The 26,995-nt window shown below is 36.0% G+C and overlaps 2 protein-coding genes across 7 annotated transcripts in view; both read right to left on the reverse strand.

Annotated features, from left to right (window-relative positions):
- The window catches only part of LOC107697204 (DNA (cytosine-5)-methyltransferase 3A-like), a 44,078-nt gene extending 23,581 nt beyond the window's left edge, over positions 1-20,497 (reverse strand). The window contains exons 1-6 of one of the 6 annotated variants that reach the window (XM_016497885.1): positions 20,358-20,497; positions 18,110-18,286; positions 12,805-12,912; positions 4,122-4,335; positions 3,701-3,750; positions 1,825-1,974 (exon numbers count right to left, since the gene is read on the reverse strand). In XM_016497885.1, the coding sequence (XP_016353371.1) occupies positions 1,825-1,974; positions 3,701-3,750; positions 4,122-4,335; positions 12,805-12,912; positions 18,110-18,151 (564 nt within the window). In that variant the 5' untranslated portion in view covers positions 18,152-18,286; positions 20,358-20,497. Of the gene's footprint in view, positions 1-1,824; positions 1,975-3,700; positions 3,751-4,121; positions 4,336-7,911; positions 8,033-12,804; positions 12,913-18,109; positions 18,287-20,206; positions 20,331-20,357 lie in introns of those variants that run through there. The other 5 variants (XM_016497888.1, XM_016497887.1, XM_016497884.1 and 2 more) reach the window with 5 other exon arrangements.
- A 1,296-nt stretch (positions 20,498-21,793) lies between these two features.
- Positions 21,794-26,995, reverse strand: part of LOC107697205 (dystrobrevin beta-like) — a 36,182-nt gene continuing 30,980 nt past the window's right edge. The window contains exons 19-21 of the mRNA XM_016497891.1: positions 26,391-26,444; positions 23,206-23,236; positions 21,794-23,117 (exon numbers count right to left, since the gene is read on the reverse strand). Coding sequence (XP_016353377.1) covers positions 23,232-23,236; positions 26,391-26,444 — 59 coding nt within the window. The 3' untranslated portion in view covers positions 21,794-23,117; positions 23,206-23,231. The remainder of the gene's footprint in view (positions 23,118-23,205; positions 23,237-26,390; positions 26,445-26,995) is intronic.

Consider the following 26,995-nt stretch of genomic DNA (forward strand, 5'->3'; position numbering starts at 1 on the left):
GGGGTGTTGGTGGGGGGGGGGGTTTAGATTAGGTAATGATTGATTTCTTCACCGGGAAGGATTTTATTAGACATTTTGATTGTTATTGTTACTGAGAAACATGGAAAGGTTCAATTAAGCCACAATTTAAGACCTTAGAATGAATGAAAGAGAGAGCAAGACACAAACACAAACACAAACACACACACACACACACACACACACACACACAGAGGAAACTCCTTAAGGAAATATAAAAGAAAACACTACTACAAATAATTACATTATTCTTTATAGTGTCTTCATAAACTAAACCGCTTCACACACACCATGTGCGATTCTCTCAAACAGACACACACACACACACACACACACACACACACACACGTTTGTAATCAGGTCTTTGTGAAGCGCTGTAGCAGTGCTGCGCCAGAGTTTGATGAGATCCAGAGGCTGCAGTGGGAGGGATCTCTGCGACCCAAGAGAAACAGCCCTCGCTGGGTGAGCCGAGGACACGGCAGTCCCTGAAAACCCCCGCGGCCCCGGATAAACACACGCTTTTATACTTTTTTACGTTTTTATACTTTATACTTTCACACAAAACACTCATTCAGACCACCTTTGTTATCTATTACTCAGGCTGTTTTGAGCATTTTAACTAATATTACCCATTATCAGGTCACCATAACATGGTTAAAACAGAGCTAAGAGTTATTCCCTCTTAAAAACAAAGGCCCTTTAGTGGCATTGATGGCTCCATGAAGAGCCTTAAACATCCATGGAACGTTTCCAGTCCACAAAAGGTTCTTTATAGTGGAATTTTAAAATGTTCTTCACACTAAGAAAAAATTATTCTTTTTAGAACTGTTCACTGAAAGGTTCTTTAGGCAACCAAAAAATGGTTCTTCTATGGCATCCACTGCAAAAAAAAACATTTGAATACATACCACTCAACATTGTACTAAATTGCTTTCCATTCCTTATAACACACACTCATTTGTATCGTTCAGCAGCTCTGACTGAAGGATGTGAGTTTTCCATACATCCTTAACTCAACTCGTATCAAATTCAACAGCAGCCACTGAACACTTTCCCTCTTTGTCTCTAAAGGAATGTTCTGGATTCAACACAAGCGTTTGTGGCATAACATCCATTACCAGAGAAGATTATTTTGATTTGTTACTTGTGGTTACAGTAACGCACTTACAGTGGAAGTACATAATGCAATGCAAAAAAAAACCATTAAAATACAGTTTTTCAAATCTATAAACACAAGGAGCCCTATCATACACCCAGCACAATAATAATTAATAATAATATTAATAATATTAATATTGTCATTATTATTATTTTATTTTCACATTTTTTCTCTAGTATTTTCTCTGGGGGTTGGGGGAAATAAAGTTGTAAAACCATAAAAGGAATATCGTTAATCAACACATTTGTACATAATGTACATTTTTCAGTGCTTCCTCCAATATAGATATTGAATAATTAAAAACATCTTAAAGTGCACAGCTCATTTACTTCCATTGTAAGTGCCATGATTTAAATTTTTTTTATTAAGGCATAAATCAAAATTATTTAGCTCTAATTGGCTTTAACACAGATGCTGTTGATAGACTACATTTATATATTTATTTGTTTATTTTTACTGCCATTCCAGCATCTATGGCTATTTTCATGACAAGATCAATGTATTTTAAAAGAAACAAATGCTAATAACATAGAAGTAATGAAAAACAACAATTGACGCCCAACTCACATCAATGTAACAAACATTATACTGTATAAGATTTTGATAGACTGTAAATAACTGTAGTGTACTTCTGGAGTCTCTCTGACCTTCTCTTTCTTCCAGCGGGCGAGCAACTCCTCTTTCTCTCTGCGGCTGATGTGATAGGGGTCTCCGGCCTGGAAGGTCTCTCTTTGTACGGGACGTCTCCTCAGACTGATGTCCCAGCCCTCCCTGCCCCTCAGACGACCCCCGTCGCTCTACAAGACAAACACGACTCTCTGTGAACACACACTGTGAATAACAGACTCAAATAGCACATGCTTTCATGACTTTTACATGTTTTTTTTGAGGCGATCTGTAGGTTTTAGAGTGCTGACGTGATACCGAAACTCATTTAATGGATAAGAAAATGTCACATTTTGCAGCATAAACCAATTTGTAGGCGACTTTATTTACTCTGTGTATGTTTGTGAATTACAGTGCATACGTAGCCCTTATAAAACACCCGTAACATGTTCAACAGCCTGTAAACACATTTTTTTGGCATGTTACGACTTACAGTACCACTCAGGCCAGGTTTTGGCTTTACACATTCATGTCTCTCACATAAACACAGCCTGCAACGTTCCATCGGCATGTTCTCATACGCTGAGCAGGAAAAGATTAATCAATCACAGACGGTCAACTCTGTGTGATGTATTAACTAGACCTTTCTGAACCACCCGACTGGCTCCAGATAACAATTAGTTTAAGTTTAAAGGGGTCATATGATGTTACTAAAAAGAACATTATTTTGTGTATTTGGTGTAATGAAATGTTTATGCGGTTTAAGGTTAAAAAAACACATTATTTTCCACATACTGTACATTATTGTTTCTCCTCTATGCCCCGCCTTTCTGAAACGCGTCGATTTTTACAAAGCTCATCGGTCTGAAAAGCGAGGTGTGCTCTGATTGGCCAGCTATCTAGTGCGTTGTGATTGGCCGAATACCTCAAGCGTCTTGAAATCGCATCATATGACCCCTTTAAACCAGTTCTCCATGAAACTCGCGAAATCGAGATATGAAAATATGCACTGCACGTATCAGGGGCAAGCGCAACACTGTGCTCATGATACAGTCATTTCAGTTTCTCGTTTCACAGTAAATTTGCTTTGGGAGTTTGGGTCAATTGTAACATGCATTTGGGAACTCAATGTGCGCCAACCATCTTCCCAAACTTGTAATAAGAAGCGCTTATAACTTTCTGTTGTCAACAAAAGAGAAGCTTTAAGGGCTGCCTGCAGTTTTCTGGCAAAATATAAGCTTAATGCTTTAACATTTGAAAGCAAAGAAATTAAGAAATATTAGTATTGTAATTTTACAGTTGTACTGTAAAATAAAATATTATTATTATTATATTTTATTGCTTAAACACTCCTTTTTATTTTACAGTGAAACATTATAATAGCAATGTTTGTTATTTTGTTTCATATTTTTGTTTAGTAATGATAGGAATAATATTAATAGTTATTATTAATATTATATATTTTTTTTTTATTACCATTTTATAGTACTATTGATAAATAAATCACAAATTTGGCAAAATTGCGTAGCCCTATAAACAAGCATTGCAAACTTGGAACAAATTAAAAAATTAATTAATTAATGGATTGTAATTTTACTGCTTACTGTAAATATTCTTTTGCTTAAATACTTTTTGACAATAGTAATATTTCTTATTTTGTTTAATATTTTTATTTAGTAATAATACAAATTATTATAATTATATAATCATATTGAAATATAAACCACAATTTCTTAAACCACAAACAAGCACAGCAACCTGGAGCTTTTAAATAAATACGTAAATAAATTTTTATAAAAAAACAAATATTGCAATAAAATTTTTGCCTAAATGATGCAGCCCTAGTCCTGTATATTTATACATTTCGGAAATGTAATTCTCAAATTGTATTACATTGCTCATTTGACAATATTTTACTGTGTTTTGAGTCCTCACATCTCCGCTGCTGGTGTCGTCCTCTTCAACGTCTGAAAGACAAACACAGAGGTCATTTAGAAGAAAACAAGGCTAAAAGAAAAAAACAGACAGATGGAAAATACTGATGCAAACCTTCATTAATGTGGAGGTACTTAAGGGGGCGATATAGCTAATGTCAAATGTTTGTGCCATTAAACCAAATATTTATTATTCAGCTAGCTAATTATAAACATGTTGACAGTTGAAGAGTGTATTATTGTATTTACTAAATTGTTCCTGAAAGACTATTCTAAATGGAGAATTAATGTACGCCGCAATAGCACCTCGTGCCATTGTTTCATCGCATTCTAAATTGTATTTTCTGACACATTTTTACATATGAAATCAATCAGACTGACTGAACTATAGACAGGTGACTCACGTTGCTCTGGGTGCTCGAGTTTCCGCCGCCCTCGTTTCTTCCGTGGAGTGGAAGGGGTGGAGTCTCCGTCCGCACCGGGGGGTGTGTCTGTGGAGTCAGGGGAGGAGTCGTTCTGCTCCAGGTTTTTCTGTGAAACCCGACTCTCTGCTTCACCGTTACAGCCCGCCTGTTTCATACAAGTCACGCCCTCAATCACACGCCCACAAATATCCTCCTGTCAGAAGACAGAGAGAATAACTCGGCATGAACAGAAATGTCACTGTGTGAGATGCGTGTGTCATAGCGGGAATGAGAGTAATTATTTCTATCCTCATTTCTTTTAATTAGCATTAAAAATGAATAATAGTAATAATAATTATTCTTATTGTAAACATTTTAATCAGTATAATAAATATTATTTTAATAATATTTTAAGAATAAGTAATAATTAAAGATAATAATAATAAATATGATTATTATTGTCAAATAAAATAATTATAAAAATGATTTATTTAATAATTATTAGTAGTAATATTACTAGATGTTAAATGTGAATGTGCATAGACACATATATTGAGGTGCAGTGACACATTAATGCTAATGGAGTCACGGATCAGCTAAAGATCACGGTCTATTCTTTCTGCATTGCATTTTAAAGATGTATTGCAAATCCTTCATAAGCATTTACCTCTTTATAAACACTTAGTCAACATGAAACAGCATTCAAAACCATTTTACTGCCATAATGTGATGTATTTCTGAGTGAAACAGGATATTCAATGAGACAAAACATGTTTTTATTTATCAGGAATTGATTATTTCTTCAAAATAATATGCATTAAAAAAGTAAACAGGGTTATTGTTGATTTTACGTTGACTTTATCATCCATCAATGAAGAAATTAAGCAGGAAATCGCTCAAATATTTGGGGGCTACTGGGACGTCCTACAGCGTGACGCTGCCTGTTAACTTTGTTGAACGATAAAAGTCTCTTTGGTTCAGTATGACGAGGGCCGGTGTGAGTTTTACTGCTGTCTGTGAGTTAATAGATGCCAAACACACTTGCATGCACATATGAATCAGTGCAGTCGCACACACATTAGTGGTTTCATTAGAGATTGGCGACTCTCTTTGAGAGCCGCTGAGGTCTTTAATCAAGAGGTGAGAAACTCTATAAATCGCAGGTGTTTCAAACCCAAGCGCACACACTTTCTACATTCATTTTCATAGAATAAAGACATATACTCTTGAGTATGTGAATGCATATGCTTCTAGCCACAGAAGCTCAATCTCATGCATCCAAAATGGGTCAAAACACAAACTGAGCAGGTTGCAAGCGTTCATCAAAGCATTCATTGTGCTTGAGTACTTGTGTGGAGTACACTCTTAAAAATAAAGGTGCTTCAAAAGGTTCTTCAAGCGATGCCATAGAAGAACCATTTTTGGTTCCACAAAGAACCATTCAGTCAAAGGTTCTTTAAAGAACCTTTGACTGAATGGTTCTTTGTGGAACCAAAAATGGTTCTTCTATGGCATCGCTTGAAGAACCTTTTGAAGCACCTTTATTTTTAAGAGTGTATGTTTCTGGCCTGAAGCGGAATATATTGCACAACCAAAACTCCATGGTCGGGGAAAGATCCAGAAGATGAAATGGATCAAATCGTTCAGAGGAGCAACTGTACATTAAAGCGGGTAACAAGCCCTGAGGCGAAGGAGTGTGTTCACCATTAATTTACTGAATAAACACTGCAATTCCCACAAGCCTTCTGTGTGTTTAGATCAAGATACGGCTGTGATGACTTTATTAGACATCTGTAGTAAATTTTGTAGTCTTTTTGCCTGGCACTTTTGCGATTTTGTTATTAATGATAACGTACAACCAGTCTGTTGATATGATAAAGGCATGTGCGAGTAGTATTGCAGGGTTTGTGCAGGTTTTTAGATAAATGTAAGACTTTTGAAGACTTTTTAAAGTCCACGTAAAATTATTTAAGGAATAAACTGAAGGAGCCATTAAGAAAATCATCAAAACAAAGATAGTTTTTGTGGGGTCAGAAAAATGACCTTTTCAATAGGAAAATAAGTTTATTTTTCTGACCCCGTTGACAGATATTTGTTCTTGTTTTAAGCATAAACTCCCAAATAAAATAAAAACAAGGCTTAATATCTTCATTTTGCATCTCAAGTAAATGTATCTCGACTGTTTAGATATTTGTACCGGAAAACAAGACAAAAATACTGAGGAAGACTAGCATTTTTGCAGTGCATGCAATATTTAATGCTATGATTTCATGAATTTAAGACTTTCTGCTCTGATTTTGGTGAAAAGGTCAATTAAGACCCTTTTAAGGCCCTTAGAAACTCTGGTATTGAACGGCACATTCGTAATAGTATATTCAGTGCAACGTATAAGATGAAAACCAAGATGATCAGTGGAATGTGTGAAAACATCATGTGTCCTTCTGCAGCATCAGTGAGCATTTGAACTTTGTGTAGTAGTTGCATGTAAGTCCCTCAGTTGTCCTCAGTGTGAAAAGATGGATCTCAAAATCATACAGTCATAGTTGGAAAGGGTTCAAATACGCAAAAAGAAAATGCTGGAAAACCAAAGAATTTGTGGGAGCTGAAGGATTTTTCTGAAGAACAGCGGGCAGTTTAATTGTTCAGGACAAACAAGGGACTCATGAACAACTATCACAAAAAAAAAACAGCTGTGGATCATCCAGGTAACAGTATTAAGAATCGAGCTTATATAAACTTTTGAACAGGGTAATTTTTATAAATTCAACTATTATTTTCTCTCGTGAACTATATGTAAATTTATATGCATTTTGTATGATTCCTCTTATTTTGATCAAATAATTAACATTTTGCAGACACTGAAAAGTCCATGTAAAATTTTGACACGAGGGTCAGTAAATGAAGATGGATCCCTTTAAAGGGGACATAACACAGTTTCTGCCAATCTCATGTTAATCTTGAGTACCTATAGAGTAGTACACTGCATCCATCATATCTCCAAAGAGTCTTTAGTTTTATCAGATTTATAAAAGACTTTACGCTTTACGCTTCTCTCCGAAAGCAGTCGAGCTCCTGGAGGCGTGGCGTGGGCAGAGCTAAAGTCCCGAGCACGCAAAGCTTTTGCATAGCGAACGTCTGCAAGCTGTGACATCAATATATATGTAAAACAGGAACAAAAACTTTATTGCCTTAAATTTTGTTTATAAAACAACCTCACAACCACAAAACACACTTCTTTGGTGACATTGTTGATTTTGTAGTCTAAAAACAAAAAGACAAATCCTTCTCGAGCAAGCCCTGTGCTGCGCTGCCGGTGACTCCTGTAACCTGAATGAAGCACGTTGCTGGGCTGCTCTTGCTCTCGCTCTGGTTGATTTGTGCACGCTCTCTTCCTGGAGAAGTGCCCATACAATGAATCCCCAGCCCTTTATGATGTAATACAGGGCCATACTCAGAAAAATAAAAAAAACTTTACGAAACTTATACGAACCCTGAAGGAGTGTATTTGGCACAGAAATACTCTGTCATACATCCAACTCGTTTTTTGAAACTTTGGCCATGTTTAGCATGAAACCCCAACTCTTTAACAGTGCAAATAAGTCAGAATGCATGAAATAGTATTGGACCTCCCCTTTAAGATCAAGAGAAACAAACTCAAGTCAAGTGTATCTGCATCTGTGCATGAGGGTCTCCTTCCTATCAAACATTCACCATAAGCCTCGCAGATCAAACCCTGATAGATGCGATTATTTCATCTAAAACAATTAGCAAGACATTGATGAGAACTTACCATCATCAGAGACCTGCAGGCTACAGCACCTCGTCTTTCTCTCTCTACCTCCCTCTGTATCTGTCTGTCTCTCTCTCACACTCTTCAAACTTCCGCCTGCTGCAACTGTAGTTTCCTGTTCCTCAGAAGTCAGAAAGAGCTTTATTGCCAAGTATGTTCAATTACATACACAAGGAATCTGTCTTGGTGACAGGAGCTTCCAGTGCAGAGGAAAGTACAGACACAGTGCAAACATACATGATAGTGCAGAGTGACATACATAGGAATTACACAGTAGAGATGAAATATAACACTAATATAAGAAAGACAGTAAATTAAATAATGCAATATAATACAGAAGTAGAAATATAGAGAAAAACATATATAATTGTTTTAATGAATGTACAGATATGTTATTTACAAGCGTACTGTTTATGCCGTTTACAAATGTACAATTTTCAGATGGTATATATACAGTGGTGTGAAAAAGTGTTGGCCCCCTTCCTGTTTTTTAAATTTTTTGCATATTTGTCACACTTAAAAGATTCAGATCATCAAACAAATTTCAGGAAGGGGGCCAACACTTTTTCACACTACTGTATATATATATATATATATAAATGTGTCAGTTATAATGGACGATGTATAGTTATGAAAGTTTTAATTGTTCAGGCTGAATATAGCCTGTAGGAAAAAACTGTTCTTGTGTCTGGCTGTTCTGGTGCTCAGTGCTCTGTAGGCAGGCAACAGTTCGAAGAGAGAGTGAGCTGGGTGTGTGGGGTCCAAAGTGATTTTCGTAGCCTTTCCTCACTCTGGAGATGTAAAGTTCTTGGAGGTTGGGCAGGGGGGACCAATAATCCTCTCAGCAGCCCGTTGTAGTCTCTTGATGTCTGATTTGGTAACTGAGCCAAAACAGACAGTTATGGATGTACACAGGACGGACTCAATGATGGCCGAGTAGAGCTTCCTCAGCTGGCAAAGGAAGTACAAGCTCTGCTGGGCCTTTTTCACAATGGAGTCAATGTGAGTGTCCCACTTCAGGTCCTGAGAGATGGTGGTGCCCAGGAACCTGAATGACTCCACTGTTGCTACAGTGCTGTTCATGATGGTGAGTGGGGGGAGTGCAGGGGGGTTTCTCCTGAAGTCCACTATCATCTCCACTGTTTTGAGCGTGTTCAGCTCCAGGTTGTTGTGACTGCACCAGACAGCCAGCTGCTCAACCTCGCTTCTATAAGCAGACTCGTCACCGTCCTGGATGATGCTGATGATGGTAGTGTCATCTGCACATTTCAGGAGCTTGACAGAGGGGTCTTTTGCAGTGCATTTGTTGGCATACAGGAAGAAGAGCAGTGAGGAGAGCACACATGCGTCGTGGTACTCTCATGAACACGTGTCGAAGACTGACACGGAAGAGAGGAAATTGTTGAATAAAGTCTTTTTTTTTAATTCACACAGGGAGCAGTGTCTCTGACGATGCACAACCTGAATGGAGTTCTCTTTTGCGTTTTCTTGCGCTTGAACGGACAAATATACACCTTGCCAATTTGAACATTCAAGAGATTTTAAAGTGCAAGAAGACAAGAATATCAACTCCATTCAGTGTTCTGTGTACAGCGCACACATAGAAGAGCGTCACTTTAGGATTAATCTGTATTGACGTGATACAGTGTAGAATATGCAATGTTATTTTCCATTTGATTATTTAGTTTCTGTGCCTGAACACCTACAAACCCAAAAACCTAAAGCATTGTTTAATTTGTATCTTTGTTCTATTAATTCATTTGTTCTTATTTATTGACTTTTCACTTGTCTTTAATAATGTTTGAATTTTATATTTGTTAGGCTAGAAGTTTTTGCTGTGGTATCGAAACTGGAAAATCTAAAAGTTTGGTATCAAAAACAACTAACACTTTTTTTTTTTTTTGCAGGGCAAGTAAAATTTTGAACCACCAGCCCGAGAGATTCCCTCTTTTCTTTTGTTGTTTGATTAACATTAATGACGCAGCAGGTGTATTATATTAAGATCTAAATCACAGATCTAACAGGTTGTAAGACATACCCGTCTATGTTTACTCGCCAAGACAGATATATTTTAAAGTAATTCAGTGCATACTGTCTGAGATGTGGCTTTCTGTGCGAGCGTTTCGGCTGGGTGTCAGACAGTGCGAGTAACACACTGAGATCTTTTTTGTGGCTTAGCCTACTTTTAACATCAACCACATCCCGCATTATTTTCTCATTCATGCATGCATGTTTTTTTCATAACAACCGAAATGTGTCCAGATATCTTGCTTTAAAGAAGTTAGTTAGATTATCTGAAAACATCAGATGCAATTAAGTGCTTTACTTCCAAAGGCATACGCAACTGTTATTTATTAATATAACTATTATTTACAATAAAACAGTACATTAATATGTATAACATTTATGCAGAATTGTCATCGGCACATCAGCATCACGATGCATCATAAAAATGATTATAATCCACAGTTCTAGTGTGTGGTGACTAACTAAATGCAAGCTCAACTATGTTAAGATAAAAAAGGAGCTAATTTTTTTAAATTAATTATAGCCTACTGTATTCAGCTACTGCCAGCATTTGCAATTTGCATCTTCTCCTAGGCCTGCGTTAAAATATGCCACGAGCTTTGGTATTTTTTTTAACAAATTTGACTGACTTTCCACTATATATTTGGCAGTTTTCCTCTTTTGAGATCCGCTTTCATATTTGGGCGCATTTGACTGACCCTTCTCACGCAGGACGCGCAACGCCTGCACGCGCATACGCCTGCAACGCCTGGCGGCACAGCTTTAGTGGGGCAGAGGGACTGTCCCTGACATTACTGAAAAAATGTCATGAGTAATATGTTTTTTTTTTGGTTTTAACTTAATTAACATCTTTATCTGAATTAATTTAATTAAAATAGAGTTTAACACTGATTATTATAGTCAAATACATGATGTGTGTCTCTGGTTGTTTCACAACTACTGTAGTTAACCAATAATCATGAAAATACTTAAGGGATAGTTCACCCAAAAAAATCAATCAATAAATAAATAAAATTAAAACTCATACAGGTTTGGAACAACTTGAGGGTGAGAAAATAATTTTCACTTTAGAGTGAACTGTCCCTTTAAGACAAAGACAAGTCTTGCCATTAAAGGAACACTTCAGCCAAAAATGGAAATTGTTCACCGTCATGTCATTCCAAACCTATATGACTTTCTTTTTCCATTATAGACAAAAGGCGTTTAGAAGAAATATTTAAAATGAAAGTAAACCAAAACTCATAGTGACCAAACACACACACACACACACACACACAAACATATATATATATATATACATATACATATACATATACAGATACATATACATATACATATATATATATATATATACATACATATACATATACATATATATATTAGTTGAAAACCGTTGGGCTGCTTCATATATTTTGTGGAAACAGAGAAGGTTCAAAAGAACAGCATTTATTTGAAAAATACATTTTTGAAACATTACAAATGTCTTTACTGTTACTTCTGATCAATTTAATGTGTGCTTGCTGAATAAAAGTATTAATTTCTTAAAAATAATAATAAATAATAATCATACTGACCCCAAACTTTAGTGTCTGGAAAAGAGCTTTGAAAAGACTCTTCAAACATTTTCCATGGAAAAAATAACAACATGTAGGTTTGGAATGACATGAGGGTGAGTAAATGACAGAATTAACATTTTTGGCTGAACTGTTCCTTTAAATCAGCACATGAAGAGCTCAGCCACACATAACTGAAGCTGGTGTCTCATGCATTATTTGATCAGCTGCTCATTTTTCAATCATGGCTCACAGACATTGAAATCAGCTCTCAAGCACACCAATGAAATACAGAAGACAAGGCAATGAGCATGCTATGCAAATATATTATTTATCCACTGAACATGCATGTTTTCTAAAGTTGTGTTTGTGTGTGCCATAGTTGTGCATTAGGCTGGCTGCGATAGTCGGTGTTAAGCCGCAACACCGGTTACAGCCCTTGCCCACCGTGGCACCACTCCCACCGTTGTTTTAATTTGTTATTGTAATAAAAATAATTTAGTTCAGTTTGAGAACAGACAATACAATTACAAACTGAACGTGGCTGCTCAGTGCAGCGTGCCGAACGAATCGCATCACAGATCAACAGCAGGAGTCAGATTTCATTTATCACGTGAGGAGAGTGAGTCGAGCTGACCGACAAGAGTGAGGTGAGAAAGACAAGACAAAGATGGCGGAAGGTTTAGTTTTGAAATAAAATGCAAAAGCGCCTGTTTGGCAATATTTTGGATTTTGAAAAGCCTGTTGACTTTTGCCATTTATCAAAGGTGATTTTGGAGGTTTTTTTTAACATTCGTTTCTTATTTATTTGGTGTTTGCTGATTTTTGCTTTATTTATGTGTAATTTGTTTATTTTATTTTACATCAAGGTGTATGCCGTGCCTCCGAGCTTTCTTATTCGTTTTGCTAATAAACGTTCTATGTTTCTTATTTAGCCTATTTGGTTCCACAGATTTTCAGTTTTTTATATTTAAACTTTGTGTAAGTTATTTGTTATTAGCATGGTTTATTTTTCTTCGTTTTGTTAATGAAAGTTCTATGTTTAATATAAGTGAGTTCTATTTTTAGTATAAGTGAGTTCGGTGAATTGACGCCGAATTGACGCTAATTCGAAAATGAAAGTAAAATGCGAACGGGCATTTACAAGCTATTTAAAAGCAAAGGACAGCAAGGAAAAGAGGGAAAACTCCAATGAACCCCAACCCCCAGTGATACAGTTATTACCGGTGTTGTCACACAACGATTAACCAGTGGGAAAATTTCCTCACCATCACAACCCTATTGTGCATACAGTATGTACAGAAGTACTCACTCCTGGTGTTTTGCGTTTTCGAGCGGGTCGTCCAACTCTTCGTGTTGGTGTGTCCGTCACTCTCTCTTCATGTGTGACCTCACACACTTCCTGTTCCGCCTCTGGACTCTAAAACAAACAAACACATCAAATTTTTTATTTTAAGGACTTTGATATTTAAGTGTAAAATTTTACTTTGGAGAACTTTAATCTATGAGCATTAAATGAAAAATAAATAAAAATAAAATAAAATCAATTACATTTTAATTTGAAGGACTTAGATCTATAAGCATTTCATAAAATAAAAAAAAAATAAAGGAATTTTAATACTAATACAAAGGACTTTGATCTATGAGTGTATAATAAAATAAAATAAAATAAAATAAAATGAATACATTGAAGGACTTAAGCATATTTTTCAGTGTCAAATTCACACACACACACACACACACACACACACGCAGAGATGATCCGTCTGGACTCTCTCAGTGGGGATCCAGTCAGATGAGAGCGGTTACTAAGGTGAAAATATTGCTTAGCAACTGTCTCCAGCAGGTCATGATGCTGCTTTCCTGAACAAAACCAGGTCATTTCCCTGGCAACAATCCCGGCAACCATGTGCCCACTAATGTTATTTATCCACTAGTGCTATCACACACAACCATGAAACCACAACACACATTGTGCAGATATAGTTCATGAACTCTCCTGTCTCTCTCATAAATTGTTCTGTTGTAACCTTTGAAATAACATGAAGTTTAATCAGTCCCCACAGGTCAGGGGTCACCAGGGGAGTATTTCTGCAAATGAGAGTGTGTAAAACTGCCTGAATGGATGTTAATAGTCATTAAACATTAACCTCAAGTCCATTAGAGATATGAAAACCACCAATAAACATGACATGAACAAAAGATTTCTATTTCAAATCAATGCTGTTCTTTTGAACTTTCTATTCATCAAATATATATATATATATATAAATCTCAGAAATAGGCCATAATTAACTAGCGTATGATTTTATTGCAGTCTTTCAGTGCCTTATAATAATATAGAAAAAAAACATGGTAGTAATTGTACTAATGCAATAATTAGTTGTAATTGTAGTGGGTTGGTTGTATTGTAAGAGTACAGTATAAACACATGACTCAGTATGTCAGTGTTTAACGGTATAGCAGAATATTACATCAGAACATCAGAGCGTGGAGACATTTTGTGTCTGCTTTTGTCATCTCCAGATTATTTCGGTCATCAGCGGGTTATTTTGGGCCACTGCTGTTGCCAAGCAACGAGACTGGGCCGAGAACAGGAGGAAGTTCCCTGGGTTAACGAGTCTAAACGAGCCTGAGTCATATACAGGTGCATCTCAATAAATTAGAATGTCGTGGAAAAGTTCATTTATTTCAGTAATTCAACTCAAATTGTGAAACTCGTGTATTAAATAAATTCAGTGCACACAGACTGAAGTAGTTTAAGTCTTTGGTTCATTTAATTGTGATGATTTTATCTCACATTTAACAAAAACCCACCAATTCACTATCTCAACAAATTAGAATACTTCATAAGACCAATAAAAAAATCATTTTTAGTGAATTGTTGGCCTTCTGGAAAGTATGTTCATTTACTGTACATGTACTCAATCCATTATTTTATATCGTAATAACATTTTTCACAGATTACTGTTTTTTCTGTATTTTTGATCAAATAAATGCAGCCTTTGAAATAAATTAACTTTTCCATGACATTCTAATTTATTGAGATGCACCTGTATAAAGGCTGAAATGACTGAAGAAAATACACCTGCACACTGTCCTAATATAGACACCAAATTAAATCAATAAAACAACATATAAAAATTTAATAAATTATAATATTTAGAAATAATTACTTGCTTTATCAAAAAATCGAAGTACCATAATTAAAATAATTCCACAATGTTCAACGTCCAATATATAAAAAACTGAAGGTCAGAGCCATGCATTCCAATCGTTTTAAAATCCTCATGTGAAAACCTATTATTAGCATTCACAATATATAAGAACACAAATGTGTAAACTACATAATAAAGCATATCGAGGACATACGTTGAATGCTCGTGTGCTCCTGTTTTGCAAGCACAAGCATTTAAATGGGTAGATTGTCTCTGCCAAAGCAAACACTGATCTGATCACTGCCATAAATACTATATCAGCCAATAAATAACTTCAGCTGGGTTCACGGAGGACATCTGAATGAGCAGAGCAATAAAATCCACCACAAACAACACACACACATCCAAGATCTCAAACACACCTTTTGCCCTGTTCAAGATCGATTACTAAAGCTCTAGTAACTGATTCACCTGCTCAACAGACCAAAGTTGGTGCAAAGTTAATGAAAACCAATGAAAACACTAGTTAACCAGCTCACCCCGCTAACACAAACTGTAATAAAATGCTTTTTTCAGTACACATTAACACAGATTTTTAGGTTGTAAATAGCTCATATGAGAACTTTTGTCTAGATTTAGGTGTAAACTGATTGTTTTCACCATAAAATACACTGTTAAAAAACAATTCACCTACGATGTTACATGAAAATCTACCACTTGCCTCACCTCACATGACTTCAGGCTGCATAAATCAACAAGGCTTTCTGAACACTGTAAGGCCAGTGTATACATAAACTACCATGGCTGTGAGCTGCTCCAACATCTGAAAACAGATTTATAATAACTGAACGGCCATTAAACTAAGAGGAGCGGAGCAGGAAAATGAAGAGTTAGAGAGTTACTAGAGCGTTCCTACACACCCACAGTCTTAACCTCAATGACACTGCAGCAGTTCTGTTGAGATTCCTGAGGTCAGTAGGACTGTAAAATCTCTCTCTCTCTCGCTGATGGGTTCCAGGTTAATGCTCATCAGTGATTTTAATGAGTTTCACTAATCATCCATGTGGTTATTTCACCTACTGATTCCACAGATGGGCCATTTCAGTTAAAGAGAACATTTGACTAGCACAGAGGTGAGATTTTATTAGTTTAAATGAGTTAGTTCTGTCATCACAGGGCCCCACACGGGTATAACACACACAAAAAAATGCTACAATAATATCAAATTAAAGCAAAAATATTAGATTATTGCTGCGCGGATGGCATACATAACTACAAATACATAACCTTAAGGTACAGCTATAATATATAAGTAAGATATTTTTGTTAATATATCTTATAAGCTTTGTGGTTTTTGTCACTTTTAGGCAATAATATTTTGCGCATGTATGCACGCACAGACGTAATGGACATAGGCCTATGTGTTGTACATAGTCTAATTAAAGTGTAAAGCATAAAAAATCAGAATACAAAAGAAAAAAATATTATGCTAATTTGAGTTAATATTGGCCTCTTGTGGCAATTGTGAGAATGAAACACCTACTTAGATTGCATACAGAAGTGTTTGTGTTCATGTAACGTTAGGCTACTTGTGTACTTGAGCTTTAATGCAATCTGAAACATTCATGCCATGACATTCTGGTAAAACTTACTCATCTTATTTATGCAATACGTAAATATGTATCTAATGAGATGGGAAAGCCTTTAATATATTGTCTATTATGAGGGTATTTCAGTTTTGTTATTGTTTAACAACTTCCAAACATCATTTTGTGTTCATTAAAGGATTAGTTCACTTTCAGAATAAACATTTCCAGATAATTTACTCACCCCCATGTCATCCAAGATATTTATGTCTTTCTTTCTTCAGTCCTGAAGAAATTAAGATTTTTGAGAAAAACATTCCAGGATTTTTCTCCATATAATGGACTTCAATGGTGGCCAACGGACTAAAGGTTAACCCCTAACCCTAAATTGCAGTTTCGGTGCAGCTTCAAAGGGCTCTACACGATCCCAGCCGAGGAATAAAGGTCTTACCTAGCGAAACAATCGGTCACTTTATTAAAAAAAAAAATCATATACTTTTTAACCATAAATGCATGTCTTGCACTAGCTCTGCGATGCACGTCCACAAATTCACACATTACATAATCACCTTGGAAAGGTCACGCGCGGTCAGCTCTTTGTCTGTGTACTCCGGTTCAAAAAGGTAGTGTAGGGTGAAAAACTTCAAAATCGTCCATCATCGTTGTTTTACCGTTTTTTGTAAAGGGCATTTGACTTTCTTTGCACGTTGGCTTTGTAAACACTGGGTCGGTACTTCCGCCTACCTCACGCGTGACAATTCTAACGTGACTACGTAATGCGTGAAGTCAAGCTAGTGCAAGTGCTAGTGCACTTGTGGTTAAAAAGTATATAATTTTTTCTTTTTTTAAGAAAATGACAGATTGTTTCGCTAAATAAGACCCTTATTCCTCGGCTGGGATCGTGTCGAGCCCTTTGAAGCTGCACTGAAACTGCAGTTTGGACCTTCAGCCCGTTGGCCACCATTGAAGTCCATTATATGGAGAAAAATCCTGGAATGTTTTCCTCAAAAACCCTAATTTCTTTACGAATGAAGACAGAAAGACATTAACATCTTGGATGACATGGGGGCGAGTAAATTATCAGGAAATTTTTATTCTGGAAGTTTACTAATCCTTTAACACCGCGTTTATTCTACAATCGAGCGACAAGTTACGCAAAAAAGGCTCCGTTATAATCGACAAACGCTTCGTTGATTCTTTTGCAGCTTATATACGCTATAAAATCAAGATGTGTTCATATCATAATTCATATAATATATTTATAGGCTATAAACTAAGTAAGTACACAGAAATGAAAGTATTTCATTATATGTTGTGAATAAAGAGTATTTGTTTTCTCAATAGTTAAGTTTCTTTTCAACTAGTCGTTTAGTTCATAGCCTATACTGTAAAACCATATCAACCCTGCATGCCAGTGACGCGTCAAAATGATGCTATGCGATGGCGCCGCAGACGGCAGCCTCAGTGTTTGGTTCTCCAGTGTTTGTACTGTTTTTGTTAGTTCAAATCGCGCGGCAGTGGGACATGTTTTTACATCAACGAAAGGTGGTGTACAGATGTTACAGCGTTAAAGAAGGTGTGCTGTTCCAATCTAGAAGCACTTTTCATTAACTGTAAGCCGTTCTATTCGCCGCAGGAGTTTCACTCGTTCATTCTCGAGAACGACGCGTCATATTCAACGAATTCAGATTAACGCATAAGCCTAGTTTTGTCTAGACGCGGTAAGGAGGTGTGTTTTACTCGCAGCCTGGTTTGACCTTCTCACTTTGCTCGTGTCTGGCGGCTTCCACACGGTTCCCCCGCGCACACACACACACACACACACACACACACACACACACACACACAATGTGACGAAACGAATGGCTCTTACCGTTTTGTTCGCCGCTGCGTCACTGTCCAGATCGAGAGGCATGATGAAACAAAAACACTACTGGCCTGATCGATGCATTTGAAATCAACGCAAATGAAACAAAAGACATTAAAATGCTGATGGACTATTGTGGCGATGAAACTGATCCACCTTCAGACCATCAAATCCTCCTTCTCCCTGCGAAACCAAACACAACAACGACCGTATTCATTTATTTCTGGAGTAAAATAGATATTTACTTAATTAGGTTGTAGCAAATCTGATTATTTTTTCCTAAGTCTATGAAAGGCGACACATTTTGTAAAAGCACAAGAGGAAACAAGTGTCTATAATGTTTCCCTCATTATAAAACGAGGCAATATTGTCTTATCACATCACGACAGTCAGTAAAAAAGACTTGATTTGTGTCCACAGAAGACAAACAGCAGCCAGTTTGTGGTTTAATGTGGAAAGTCTGTAACATGGCGGGCGTCTGAATCCCTGCCAGTTTGCCTTTGCGCTTTATAACGCGGCCGCGTCGCGTCCACACAGGCGTCAATTCCATGACGCACTGGAAAAATGAGCGCATTTCTCGTTTATTTATAACATCTCGTTCATTTTCACCTAATCTCGTTCCAAAAGCTCCGACATATCATTAGAACATCAGTCAAATGAAGAGCGAAATGCCTTTGCTGTCATCTTATTCACGGAAAATGGGATTTGAGGAGAAATTGGGAAGAAACTCCCGCACGCAAAATTGCCGTAACAACACGTGAATGTAAAAGACGACGTTTCAATTTAAACCAGATTCGCTGGTCATCTGTAAAAACTGCTCTTTTTATTTGATAGCCGTGATGTGTCGAAGCCTTTCTCAACACGACCTTTACGGACTCAATATTTCTGCCAAGACTGATCTTCAAGAAATCTTTAAATAGCCTATATTTTATTGAGAATACCACTACATTGTATAATGCTTGACAGATCATTAGTTGACAGAAATTAGTTAAAAGTAGAAATATCGCGAAATTTAAGACTAAAATACAAAAACAACAGGTTTAAAATACGATTTCGTATTTTAAAAACTACATTATGATTTGATTCATTATCTATTTCAATGGAACTTAAGTATTTTTAAACACTGAACCATTAGGAAAAAGGAAATTCGGCCTGACCTCTATTTTAGATCTATAGACACACAACAGGGCGTTTCTGGTGTTAAACAATGAGTAAGTGGAAGAAATTAAAGGCCTAATGTGGAAAATCCAGAATACACTCTTACAAAAAAAGGTTTTGCAACACCTTCAGGTTCAGCACAGAATCATCTTCTTATCAAACAAATGAATAAATAAAAAATTAACTGTATTTTACTCTTTGTAGACAAAGTTTTTGATGTTACAGGTTCTTCAGATCAACATTTTTAAGCACCAGCTATACTTTCTATTTTTTGTTCTCCTTTACTGTAATTTTTATTTATTTGGTTTTGAGCATTTAAGAAGAGCTCAAGGTGTTTATAAAGTTGAATGACAGTGTCATCAGAAGAAGTATGACCTGCTGCGGGTCACACAGCCAGTGAAACCCATGACACCTGACACAGGTGTGTTTAGAATGGACAGACCTTCATGAATAAACACAATAAATTCAAAAGCGCATATTTAATTACAGTTAATGATACAGTGGAGACACCATGAGCCTATAATACACTAATATAGGTCAAGAGCTTTCATGCTTTCTAAATAAATCTTTAGATATTTAAAACCCCAACAACATCAAAAACCAATGAGTATTACATATTTTGCAATACATAATAGGCCTATTTGCACAAATAATCCTGAAAGAGGCCTCACAGAATTAACATCTCAAGATCAACCAGAACAGCTTCGTCTTCCTTACAATAAAGGCTTAAATGATTTGTAACCTTCGTTTCTCACGTAAGAGGAATAGTTACAATCGAAGTTGCGATAAAGTCAAAGTTATTGATAGATATTGCATTACATCCTGATGATGATGATGATGATGATGATGTGTTATATGGCGGTCGACAGATTTCAGCTCGCTTCATTCACACATTCATTTCACTACCGCGAGCTTGAACTGAATTAACATGTCATATGAACTCACGCGAGCGGACAGATGGAAAACGCAGCAGCTGCTGGATTTTAAAACGCACATCTGCGCAGATCTGAATTCATCATCTTCACCACCACCACCATCCTCATCCTCATATGTCAGAGAGAATCTCGGTGTGTGTATGTATATCTGTGTGAATTACCCGTTTCGCCATGCAGCCCCGGGCCTGAACCCTCCGGTGGTCGCGCACTGCCCGTCTTCCCTCCGCGTCTCTCCCCGTCCTGACCCTCCCCGGCACCGGCCTGCTCCGCTCCGCCGTCTCGGGCTCTCAGACGCCGCAGAGGCCCGTCAGCTGGAAGGAGTTCGCGGGGTCCTAGAGCCCGTTACATCTGGATCACCAGTGACGTCACAGGGAGATCGATTAAGCACGTGATTTTTTTTTCAGGCATTATATGAACTTGCTTTACCGTCTGATTAAATATATCTGTGTTATGTTCTTGTTTTACTTACATTTTGGTTGCTACAGCTTGATTTTACAGCTCCTTGTAAGCACTTTATAAGGTCAGTTAGGGTCTCTTCAGCTAGTAATTACAAGCAATATAAGGAGGGCTAACAATACATTGTTCAAATTAAAATAAAATATATAGTGTACCTAAATTCTTTTTTGCTTGATTTACAACATTACCAGATAAAAATGTAAATTAATAATAATATATTGCCTACATTTATCATTGTACATATACATTACTATATCTATATATCTATATCATTGTACCTATACATTCTATCTATCTATCGATCTATATACACGCATAGCCTACACACACACTCACTCTCTCTTATATACTATATTTATGTAGGCCTACTATTCATTTACTGTTTTTTGTTTTTTTGATTAGTTTGGTATGTGCCTTTGGTTGTTTCCTGTAACTCATTTTGTCATGTTGTCAAATTGTGTTTTTTTCAGTGATAAATAAATAAGGAATAATTGTGGTTTTTTAAGTTTTTGAAAGAAATAAAAAACTTAAAAGTATTTGATGAAAAATACAGTAAACTGTATTATTGATCAATATTATTACAATGTAAAACAACTGTTTTCTACTTTAATATATTAGAAAAAGTTTTTACTGCTTAATATTTGTGGAAATCATTATACCTTTCAAAAGTTTGTGGTAAGATACACACACACTCACATATATATATATATGTGTGTGTGTGCGTGTGTGTAATTTTTCCACATTTATCATGGTGTTCTTTAAAGTACTTTAAAGATGCTAATTGTAGTACCATTGTATACACCAAAATACCATAGTATTAACATCTGATACATCATTGTACCATGGCACCACCGTTTTTTTTTTTTAGGGGACTTGACCTCTGCAAAGGGCCAAACACAGAATAATATAACTGTAAGAGAGAGAGACAGACGAGGAATGGTGTCCTTGAGTGAATCTCAATTCCGAGTTTATTTTTCACAATTCTGATTTTTTTCTTAGAATTGTTAGAAGAAGAAAAAAAATGTGATAAGTATTTATTTATTTTTTTTATTCCGTGGTGGAAACGGGCTTCTATATTAAAGGAAGAAAAGCTTTAAAGAAAAAATTATAATACTCCAGTCTTTTTTTGTTTGTTTTCATAATATCATTTATTCTGAACACAACAAATCATCACTTGAAATCACATGCGTGTAAATCACGGCCTCATTTCTGCAAAATTTGCTTCTTAAAAAATATGAAAAATTTGTTTGGTGGACAGAGCGAAACACTGCAGCAACCGGCACCGTAATGATCGCCTCCACCAAACCAGCCAGCTTTCACAGAAGAGCTCTTGACCCGAAGGGCACAGGAAGTGATGTCATTAAACCTCGTGTACCACAGGTAGAATCACATGACGCAGAGGTCCAGAAACAAATGTGTCACAAAAAACACAGCAAATTTTTATAGGAGTAAATAACAAGATGAAAGACTTCAAAAAAACTAAATCAACAAGTCATTTTTGGCAGATATTTAAGATTACAATGAAATAAAGGCATCAATTTGATTCACATTGCAGCTTTGCACAAACACACAATTATAGAGGCACACAAATACACACACACCTCGAGAAAAACACACAGCAGATCAGACGTGTGTGTGCAATGTTTGTAGGTAAGAAATGTCCGTTCACAGGAAATATTGACTACAAACAGTGCTTCTAGAAAAAAAATCAACAAAATTAACAATGTTAATTTAATCCAGTAATAGAAGCACAGTACATAATCCGCCTCTTTATTATAGTACCAGTTCGAAAATCTATAAAACTAAATAAATTTGATCTTAAATATACATAAATGCTGTATCAGACTTGAAAATCTGAAATCGAGTATTTGAAATGACTAAAATATTTCCGCAAATGTACACCGAAAAGCTGCTAAAAATGCTGTCCGCTACTGAAAAAAAAAAAAAAAATTGAATTGAAAATAAATTACAGTACTGAACTTGACCCTTTTCTTTCATTTAGTTCCTTTGGAAGGTCTTTATACTGCATTCGCAGCAACTGCGTCCTCGAAATCAACATGACCACACCCACATCGAGCAAGCCACGCCCACATACCTCAGCCAGCCAGTCAACTCGTCACGCTCGTCCTTCAATCATGCATCACTTTCTATTGCGTTCCGTTCCCACCTCGGTCTCGTTCTCGACAGATCTGACACATCTTTGGGTGCATCAAAAGCTTTCAAACTTGAACAAAATCAGCTACAAAATCAAACGAGCATAGCTAGTCAAATTAGCAGGTCTGCAACACAGACCCCTTAAACCTGCATCTCTATCTCAAAACAAAGAAACATTGAAAACAACAAAACATTTTCCTTCTCAAGCAATCCACAGGAACTCAAATCCCTGACCTCTCGCTGATTGGCTGAGTCTGGGTTCAGAGGTCATTGTCTTTGTGGTGATGATGCGTTTGCATGGTGACCCACACCTGAAATAATGCAAAAAAAAATATTAATTTGAACATTCAAAATGAACAAAGCAACACCCCTACAGATATAATGCTGTGTAATACTCACATGGCACTGCTTGCTTCATATTTGGCTTAACCTGGAAAACAAAAATACTAAATTGTCATTTTAAAGTCAAAGACTCACTTTAACCAGTAAAGCCTGACATATGAAATAATATTCTTCAAGATCTCATTTTCTGAAATAGAACAGTATATTAAACCTCTAGACAAAATGAAAAAAAAAATTGCATGTTTTACGTTTTGTCATATTTGACACATCAGGTTTTTATGGCTCATATAATATGATATAGTGAGAATATGGAGTGCAAACTGAGCAAAAATATACACTTCGGTGAAGGTGCTGATATTTAAATGCCAAAAAGTAACATGAAACTCTGATAGCTTGTAATGTAAATCAATGATCTTTACAAAAGTATAACAGACTACTTACATAAAATGCATATAAATATCAGTTTGTTACTCTATAGCTCTGTATAATATGTCTTAGTGAGATGTAATTTAAATGTTTAGCTTTATGATCAAAGTGCTGTAGTTTCAAAACATATGATGCAATGCAATACAATGATGATTGAGAGATTGAGAGATTGACAAATAAACGTTCCTCAAAAGCCTGAAGATCTCAGAACATTTTTAACATGATTCTTATAAAAAGATATGCATGGATAATCAAGTAAACCTAAGTTGCTTCAGTCAAGTGTTCAATACTAACATCACTAACAATGTAAAAGTTATTCTTATGCTTGCTTTATAAAAATCATTAAAGATTTCAAAGCAAGAAGACACATGAACCGTGACCTGAAGATGGACTAAAATGCTTTTTTACTTGCTAACAAATGTATAAACTATCAGTCAGGCCACAGAAGGCATGTAGCAGATGCAGCAGTTTTGATCATGTTGATCATTTAAAGGCCTTAGAAATTTGAAATATCAAATAAGATACAGTAGGCTTTACAGGGTTAATAAAGAAAATATCTTGCATGAGATGTCTGTTAACATACCATAAAAGCTGCAATATTCAGACACAGAGATGTTGTCTGGAGGTCTCTGGGGATCCATTAATACTCTTATCTCGAATTAGTAAAGCTGCTTCAGCTCAGTACAGTAACTAACTGAGTAGATAATCTCCTAACCTTTGTTTAACCTACACAGTGTTTTTAACTGAACAGACCTACTACACTTTTAATGCAGTGTAGAACAACTGTGTATATAAAACAGCTGACTTTTGTGTCCCTCGTTATCATATCCATAAATAATGACAAAAATTAACACCTTAAAACATTAACACTTTAAAAATACAGTAATTTTTTTCTTTATGTATTTAATGTTCCCAACTGTGATTGCTGAGATTTTGAGGTCAATAATATATATATATATTTATAAATAATTACTTTTATTCATCAAGGACGCATTAAATTGATCAAAATTGACAGTAAAGATATTTATAATCTTACAAAATATTCCTATATCAAATTAATGCTGTTCTTTTAAACCTTCTATTTTTTTTAAAGAATCCTGAAAATAAAGTATCATGGTTTCCACAAAACTATTAAGCAGCATAACTGTTTTCAACATTGATAATAATCAGAAATGTTTCTTGAGCAGCAAAACAGCATATCAGAATGATTTCTGAAGGATCATGTGACACTGAAGACTGGAGTAATTATGCTGAAAATTCAGCTTTGATCACAGGAATAAATTACATGTTAACATATATTCAAATAGAAAACAGTTATTTTAAATTGTAATAATATTTCACATTATTACTATTTTTACTGTATTTTTAGTCAAATAAATGCAGCCTTGGTGAGCATTAGAGACATTTTTAAAAACATAAAAAATCTTGAATGGTATGTGTGTGTATAAAATAACAACTGATAATTGAAAAATGGATATTCACAGAAATATCAAGTTTAAAGTCTCTATTCATTTAGCTTGAGATGCTCCAATACAATTTTGTAACTTTTTTTTTTGTCTTGAGACATTTATTTCAAATTAATGCTTTCAAAATGAAATGAGCCTGCTGATGCAAGATACCGTAAGTATAAGTCATTAGGACATTTTACCAGAGGCCTGTTTTAAGTGCTGCTCTCCAGAAAATATTCACTCAGGAAATGATTCTAGCTACAGCAATTTTGAGCAAACTTCTGCTCAGTCTAATTTTGAGTGATGGCCTCTGAAACTAGCAGAGAAAGGCCATCAGAAGCAGACCAATAAAACATGAGCGGTGGAGCTGGATGGAGAGATGAATGAACACAGCAAAGAAAGAGAAAGAACGAGTGATATAATGAAAGTGTTTCCTAGTACGGGTTCGGCTCATAAAGGTTCAGTGCGCAGGACCCCTCTGACCCTACTGGAAGTGGTTAAAAAAACATCCAGCACCCCTCCACACACTCGTAAACAGCCTCCTCGTTAATACTAACGAGTAATTAAGCATTAACGAGCCCCCTCAGACAGCGCAGACACACGTCAGACACACACACACACACACACACACACACACACACACACACTCCCAGCATAAGCCTTTATGCATGAGCGCACAACACATTCTGTTTGTGCTTGGGTACATTGTGCGTGTGTCTGTGTGTGTGTGTGTGTATCTGTGTGAGAACTGGTGCTGATGGGGTCAGGGGTCGGGGGGTCATTAGTGCATTTTACCAGAGGCATGTTTTAAGTGCTGCTCTCCAGAAAATATTAACTCGGGAAACGATTCCAGCTACAGCAATTTTGAGCAAACTTCTGCTCAGAGCCTAATTTGAGTGATGGCGTCTGAAACTAGCAGAGAAAGGCCATCAGAAGCAGACCAATAAAACATGAGCAGCGGAGCTGGATGGGGAGATGAATGAACACAGCGAAGAAAGAGAAAGAACGAGCGCTATAATGAAGGTGTTTCCCAGTACGGGTTCGGCTCATAAAGGTTCAGTGTGCTGGACCCCTCTGACCCTACAGGAAGTAGTTAAAAAAACATCCAGCACCCCTCCACACACTCGTAAACAGCCTCCTCGTTAATACTAACGAGTAATTAAGCACTAACGAGCCCCCTCAGATAGACACACACACACACACACACACACACCCGCCCCGTAAAACATTATGAGCTTTTGTTGTGTGCAGAGAGGATTAATCTAATGAAATCATTGATGTTCATGTAACCAGAGCGACTGAAAGAGGTCTGCATTCAGGAGCACAGATGCATTCTGGGAAACGTAGTTCTGATGTGATGGGTTATACCTCTGTCTTTCCCATTCTGCAGCAGTCTCTCATCCTCCTCTCCTCCATCTTCTACTAAAGACAACAGAAGAGAATATATATATATATATATATATATGTTTGTATACAAAAATAAATGAATTGAGAATCATTATACAGTCCAATACAATTTTGTAATTTTTTTTTGTCTAGAGACAATTTAAGTGTTGTTATTGTTTACTTAAACTTAAAATATTACAACTAAAAAGTATTGTTTTAATATTTATTCTTTAATATTTTAGTTAATAATTTAATACAAATTGTTTTCATTCATTTAAATAAAGCTGAAATAAATAGTAATAGTAAAATAATAATAGTAATTAGATTAAATGAACATTAGAAATGTTGCCTTGGCAACTAACTGATTACTGTTACTAAAATTTATTTTAGTTATAAATTTAAAATTTAATTGATTATAAATCTGAAATAAAAATAAAATAAAGCTAAATAGAACTATTTAAGAAAACAATCTAATCAAAAACATAAACACTATTAACAAATAAAGTACAATTTCACTTAAAGGGGTCATAGGATGCCCATTTTCCACAAGTTGATATGATTCTTTAGGGTCTTAATGAAAAGTCTGT

The sequence above is a fragment of the Sinocyclocheilus anshuiensis genome, unplaced genomic scaffold (genome assembly GCF_001515605.1).
Source record: "Sinocyclocheilus anshuiensis isolate Anshui unplaced genomic scaffold, SAMN03320099.WGS_v1.1 scaffold38, whole genome shotgun sequence".
Lineage (NCBI taxonomy): Eukaryota > Metazoa > Chordata > Actinopteri > Cypriniformes > Cyprinidae > Sinocyclocheilus > Sinocyclocheilus anshuiensis.